The sequence below is a fragment of the Tigriopus californicus genome, chromosome 3 (genome assembly GCF_007210705.1).
Source record: "Tigriopus californicus strain San Diego chromosome 3, Tcal_SD_v2.1, whole genome shotgun sequence".
In the NCBI taxonomy this organism is placed as follows: domain Eukaryota; kingdom Metazoa; phylum Arthropoda; class Copepoda; order Harpacticoida; family Harpacticidae; genus Tigriopus; species Tigriopus californicus.
Genome location: NC_081442.1, coordinates 14,488,216 through 14,494,351, shown reverse-complemented (window position 1 = coordinate 14,494,351; position 6,136 = coordinate 14,488,216). Strand labels below are relative to the sequence as shown.

At 50.3% G+C, this 6,136-nt stretch overlaps 2 protein-coding genes across 2 annotated transcripts in view; both read right to left on the bottom strand.

The window, feature by feature from the left end:
- Nucleotides 1-3,517, bottom strand: part of LOC131877564 (ataxin-3-like) — a gene marked incomplete in the record, with an annotated part of 9,227 nt that extends 5,710 nt beyond the window's left edge. The window contains 2 exon segments of the mRNA XM_059223267.1: nt 151-308; nt 3,347-3,517. Coding sequence (XP_059079250.1) covers nt 151-308; nt 3,347-3,370 — 182 coding nt within the window.
- LOC131877565 (serine/threonine-protein kinase STK11-like) lies at nt 858-2,836 on the bottom strand. Its single transcript, XM_059223268.1, has one exon. The coding sequence runs from the start codon at nt 2,742-2,744 to the stop codon at nt 1,251-1,253; it is 1,494 nt and encodes a 497-aa protein (XP_059079251.1). The 5' UTR covers nt 2,745-2,836; the 3' UTR covers nt 858-1,250.
- Nucleotides 3,518-6,136: the final 2,619 nt, after the last annotated feature.

Genomic DNA, 6,136 nt, shown 5'->3' with positions numbered 1-6,136 from the left:
ATGGCATAGGTCTTGGCAAAGTTGAGATCCCATATCAACTTTTCGTTTCATACGCTTCAATTCTACCCGTGAAACGCCGCCCCGTCAAATCAAGAATGCCTTGGCATTTCTAATTAAAGTCAACTCCAACTTAAAGGTTCAAAAAAAACNCGCTGATATTCGGGCGAATGCGGGTCTTGACCCTCGGCCATTTGACGACGCTCCGCTTCATCGAGCTGTTGAGCCAAGTCTGCCAAATCGACGGCCGTGTAATAATGGCCTTGAAGCAATGCATTTAAGCAATGTTGGGCACACAAGGCGCCTTCTTGCTGAAATCAGATAATGAGATCCAAGGATGATAATCTACGCAACGAGATGAAGACCGGGAAGCTTTGTGAGTATTGGGAAAAGAAATAACGCGATCAACGGTTGAGGATGGTTCACTGGCCAGTTATATTTAATAAGTTAAGTTACGTGGATGTTGATGATGATGATGTTGACGATTCGTTCACGTTGAATGCGTTTGGCACTCAAATAGGATAGATATATTTCTTTCTGGTATATAACAACTGCACGAACTACAGCTATGATCGGCATTTGGAGGAATTTTGAATCTCTGAAGGAAGCCAGTAGGCGTGTTCTTGTTTCTTCTTTTGATCTACGGTGCGCCGGCAGCACCCTACAAACGGAGTAACTTGTCCATGACTCACTGATGCGCATTGGAACGGGGAAACGGGGAAACGGGGATAGAGGCCGTTAGGCCCAAAAAAAAGGATGGGATGTGCTCAAATTGTTCGGGACAATCAGAAGAGCATCGCAAATTGATCAGATGTTGTAGTTGTGGTTGTTGATAATGCGCGTAGTAAAAATTAAAATGATGGAGGAATGAATGAATCACTCTAGTTCACAAGCATGAATTTTGGTTCTTACACAGATATCAAGACATTTTAAATCGAGAAAGAAGATATGAGAGAGAGAGAGAGAGAGAGAGAGAGACAGACAGAGACAGACAGAGAGAGAGAGTAGGGCGAGGGGGGTTGACAAGTACAATAGTAGCTGTTGGTATGACACTGAATGGCTTTTCGTTTCACTCGGAAGTACAGGAGTAGGAAAAGCAGGAGGAGAGGCAGCGAGTAATAATAGATCGATCCTTGACTCTTGACTTAGTAATGCAATGAGAAGGGGTCCAAGGGGTTACCCCAAGTTCATAATATTCATTCTTCGACACGCCCCTGCCCGGTCCGTATGTGGCCAAGGCGACATGACCGTAGTCAGGAGAGCAAACAGCTGCCCAGTTTTCGAACTTTAATGCATTTCGTGGTCTTTTCGTCCGAGGATGAGCCGCGTGTGCCGCGTGTGCCGCGCGTGCCGGACGAATGTCCCGCGCCATTGCCATTGGCATGGTGGCTCTCCTGGTTCAATTCGTGACCAGTGACCAGCATGGGACATTCGGTGAGGCCCTGGTGGTCCTCTTCGAACTCTTCCCGACTTAGAATATCACAAATGTAGGGCAGCACAGTGGAAGAAAGGCCGAGATCGTCATCGGCGCGGAGTTTGACGGGCACGGCCGGTTCATTGGGCGGGATACGTTTTCGGACCCAATCGTGGGACTGGACCTGAACCAAGGTCAAGCGGTGCTCAGGTGCCTTGGCTAGCATACCCCGGATCAAGTCCTCCAAGACGGGTCCCACGTGGGAGGGGACCTCGAACTCGCACGTGGCAATGTTCTCAAATAATCGGAATATGGTTTCACCCTCAAAGGGATAAGAGCCGGTGACAAAGTTGTAAAGCGTCACGCCCGAGCTCCAGATGTCGATTTTGAACCCGGCAAATGCATCCGCTCCATTGGCAATCTCAGGCGGCTGGAAGGTGGGCGTACCTTGACTGGTGGTGATGGTGTCGTCCGGGGCGAAGAGATCAAGTTCCTCGGCCACGCCAAAATCACAGATCTTGAGCACGTGGGCCGTGTTGAGAAGCAGATTCCCGGGCTTAATGTCCTTGTGAATGACCCGCTTAGAGTACAAGTAGGAGAGGCCCTCGAGCAGTTGGCCAAAGTAGAAGTGGGCCTGCCACATGGGAAAGCGATGCCGGTCGGCGGCGTCGAGCATGTCCTTGAGTACACCACAACAATACTCGAGCACCAGGTAGATCTTGCCCTTCTCTTCGTTGTAGAGCACCTCGATGAGGGACATGACGTTGGCGTGTGAGAGTCGACCCAGTAATCGGATCTCCTTCTCCACGTTTTCCTCACCCTTGGGGATGCGCTTGAGTTTTTTGCGCTTCATGATCTTGATGGCCCGCCGAATGAGCTGGTCCTGGTGCATGGCCTCCTTGACCTTGGCGTAGCTACCTTCGCCCAAGAGGTCGCCGATGACGTACTGGCCGATGATCTTGGCTTTCTTGGGCCGAGAATCGAAGAGCACGTCTTGCGAGTCCACGCGCTGGATGGTCATCATCTCCGAGAGGGTGTCCTCGAACTCCACCGAGTGCGGGCGAAAGGCCCGACTACTGCCCCGCCCACTGTAGCCATCCAGCGAGTCGAAGCCCTCCTCGGGCCCATGGGCGGCCACCGAGCGACAGGTGAGCGCCTCGATCTCCTCGGCAATGTCTTCTTTGTCGGCGTCCTGGGAGTGAACCAGCGAAAACTGCAGCTCGTCCAAGTGCTCCTGCGAGTCTTCGATGCCCAACTGAAAGGAGGCGGTGGGCGGGGGCCCGTCGTCATCGGCATAGCCACCGCTTTCGGGGCGGGAGCGCCCATCGGCCATGCTGCCCAGTCCGGGCGGGCTTCCATGGACGATGCCCGGAGGCCAAGACGGGATGGGGTGGGGCGGGGCTGCGTGGCGCCCGTCAGCCAGCCGCTAAGCTGGACCCCACCCCTGACCCCCATTGTGGCCCGGACAGGTCGGGCCGGCTCTGGTCCTTTGGGACGTGTTCATAAACCCGTCCGCCGCCAGGCCACCCCCCGGACCAACTAGGGCGGCTGGGATCGGAAGTTCATTCGAATGGGCGCCCCCTGGACGCGGGTGACCCCCACTAGCTGGACAGACCACTGGACAGGCCACCCGGCTAATCGGTCCATTGGGCGTGGTTCCAGTTCCGCCCGTGGTGAGGGCAGTGGGTGGCCCTGAGGCGGCGGGTCCTGAATCCGACGGCTTGACTCTCACTTTTCTCCGTCGTGATCCATCTTCGGACTCAATTTGGGGCGGCGGTCCGCCCTCATCCGCCCTCAATCCTAGCTGGCTAGCTAGCTAGCCCGTCCTAACGACCCCCGTCGAGACCCCCGGCGGGCTCGTCAGCCGGACTCACCCGGGTCCAGTATCTGACACGGCTGGCGGGCTCGGTCTAACAACACGTCCATGTCACTCACCTTTTCGTGAAAAATCAAATCCATGACCTCAGGGTGGGTGGAGCGATCCCGGCGGGGCACGAGGGGGCGGGCTGATCAGTGCGGACGAGGCTGGGGATGGGGGCCAATCCGCGCGTGTGACTGGGACTGCTCAAGGGGGCCGGCAGCGCCTGCCAACATTGGAGCGCTCTGATCCGCCCGACGCCCGACTGAGAGGTTGCGGGACTGCCAATTGACTGACCCCGGCCAGTCCTGGCGGGTTCCTGACCGGAAGGACTTATCAACACTGAGGCCTAGCGGGTGATGTTGGAATCAAGGCACCTATATTCAGGTTGGTCAATTCAATTCTCATGGGCTTATTGTGCCCAAACGAAAACCTATGAACTGAGGCCAGGCGCAAAATTTACTGATTAGAGGACCAAGTATTTTACACAATCTCCCATGTCATAATGGCCACGCAACCTCCCACTCAAAAGAATGCTAAAGTCATTGAAGGCGGCGACTTATCAGGGCAGTGGACGCCAGTGGCTCTTGTTGGGGCTTATAACGCTTAGAACAGCCGTGATTCCACGGGATTGGCCTGCTCCGCTCAAGGTCCGCTCTTCCAGAGTACTGTCCAAGTCAGGGTGGCTCGGTATCTTGGCCCAAATTTGAAGTAGAACACGCGAAATAAATGTATTCCAAGTTCTCATTCACAATTGATCTTCTGGGTTCAGTTTCAGGGATGGTCCACTGCTGAGGGCTATCATCATAGGCTAGTACGGCTGTCAATTTTTCTGATCTCAAATAAAGCATGTGCGTATAAAAATGTCAGGCAGTTGAATCGTCCAGAAGTCATCGTTTTATAGCCAGGGCTGTGGAGCGCTAAGCTACTGCGTACTTTCTAACCCTTTATTTTCTTATATGAAGCAAATACAAAATCTATTTGGGAAGCAGGAAATGGTTTTTTTCCGATATTGTCTTCCAGATTTACACGGTTTTGAGACTTGTTTGTATTGCTTATAACAAAGAGGAGATGAAAATTCTTCTTCATTTTCAGCTGTCTGATTCCCATAGTCACCCTAGACGACCTTCGCGGTCAGTAGTTTGGCACGGACAACTGTATTCCTTGTTAGGACATGCCAATGGCCTTCATAACCTTTTGCCCTTCACCAATGCATAAAAGTTGTATCAATACTTCAGTCAAGAACGGGCACTCTCCTCACGGCTGCCAATGCAATGGTCATATGTTTGGTTTTGGTGCACTACTGGTTGTACCTAAAACATTGTCGGAGTCTTTGCTTGCATACCAAATTAAGACACCTAAAGGGATTTTTGTTACTTAAGTGCTAGGGTTGTAGGCAGGGAGGAGAATTATCTAAGGCCATTTTCGACCACCTGGCAAAACCATCTTTTGCAGGACTTCCTTACTGTTATTGGGATTGGAATCCCAGTAATTCAAGACGAGAAAATTGTTCATCTTACTTAACTTTTATTTATGTATATTATTTGGCTAACACTTGAATGTAAGGTTAATCGGGAATTTTAGTCTGACTTCAATCCTGGTACTGGATCAACGCCCACATACGCCCCACCAATATTTTTGAAGGCAGCAAATTGAGCAATGAAGGAGACTAAGAAAGAAGAGAGTTGGACTTCATGGTTCGAACTGGCCTGGATTCTTGAGGACTTGAAGGTGCTCTCAAAACGCACGTTAAGCCTCCACGGTCACTAGAATTGACCGTAAATCCTGGGTTGGGACAATGCTCATGGATACTTTTGAAAACGTGCAATATCAGATACCTTTCGTACCTTTTGTGAAAACTGCGCAATCCCAACCTTTCGAACTTCTCCAAATGTGAGAGCTCTCTCATTTCCTCTATGTTCCTAGTAAAACATCTTTGGACCTGCTCAAGCTTTTGCAACCCAGCTGAACTCATTGGAGCCCAAATGGGCGAGGCATATTCAAGATGCGGCTGAACAATCGACTTGAACAGAGTTAGAATAGTGATATTTTCTTTGAACTTAAACGTGCGATATATCCAACCACATGTCTGAAAACCTTTGCCAACTTTCAACTGGATGTGCTCATCGAATTTTCCATTATCTTGCACGACTACACCTAAATCCTTCATGGATGGGACCTGCTCAATGTCCTTACCTTCATCATCTAATAGTGGAGTGTCTAATGGCATCGACCCAAAGGTCATTGAGCGGAATTTCGTTCCATTCAGTGCCATATTACTTGCAGCAACACCAAGGGAAGATTTTGGTCTAGGACCTCTAACAGACGACCGGAGTTCTGACCATTCCTACCAACTACCAATCTTTATATCATGAGCATGGGAAGAGATACTGACATTACTACGATCAAGCTTCAGTAGCTCAGCAATGAAGATGATGAAAAGGAAAGGAGGACCCAAAATGGAGCCTTGAGGAGCACCTGACTTTATATCATGTATGTTACTAAGGGATCCCTCAACCTTAACCAAATGCTTCCCACCAGAAATGAAACTTCTTAGCCAATTGAGAACCTTGCCATGGATCCCAATGTCTTGGAGCCTGTTAACTAAAAGGCTATGATCTCCCTTTTCGTAAACCTTGGCAAAGTTGAGATAACCTTCATCAACTGTTTCATGGGTCTCTAGTCCCTCAATAACCTGCTCTATATGTTCAATCGGTTGGGTAGCCGTGCTGAAATGTGCTCGGAACCCATGCTGGCTAGGAGGAGGGACTTTTTGATTATCCAGAAATTCAACAGGCTTGAATTTCATGATGTTCTCCAACAAATTTGCAATATTTGAAGTGAGAGTCATTGGCCTATAGTTACTG

What these genes read in the sequence shown, in the direction of transcription:
- LOC131877565 (XM_059223268.1), bottom strand. Translation starts at nt 2,744, where the DNA reads ATGGCCGATGGGCGCTCCCGCCCCGAAAGCGGTGGCTATGCCGATGAC.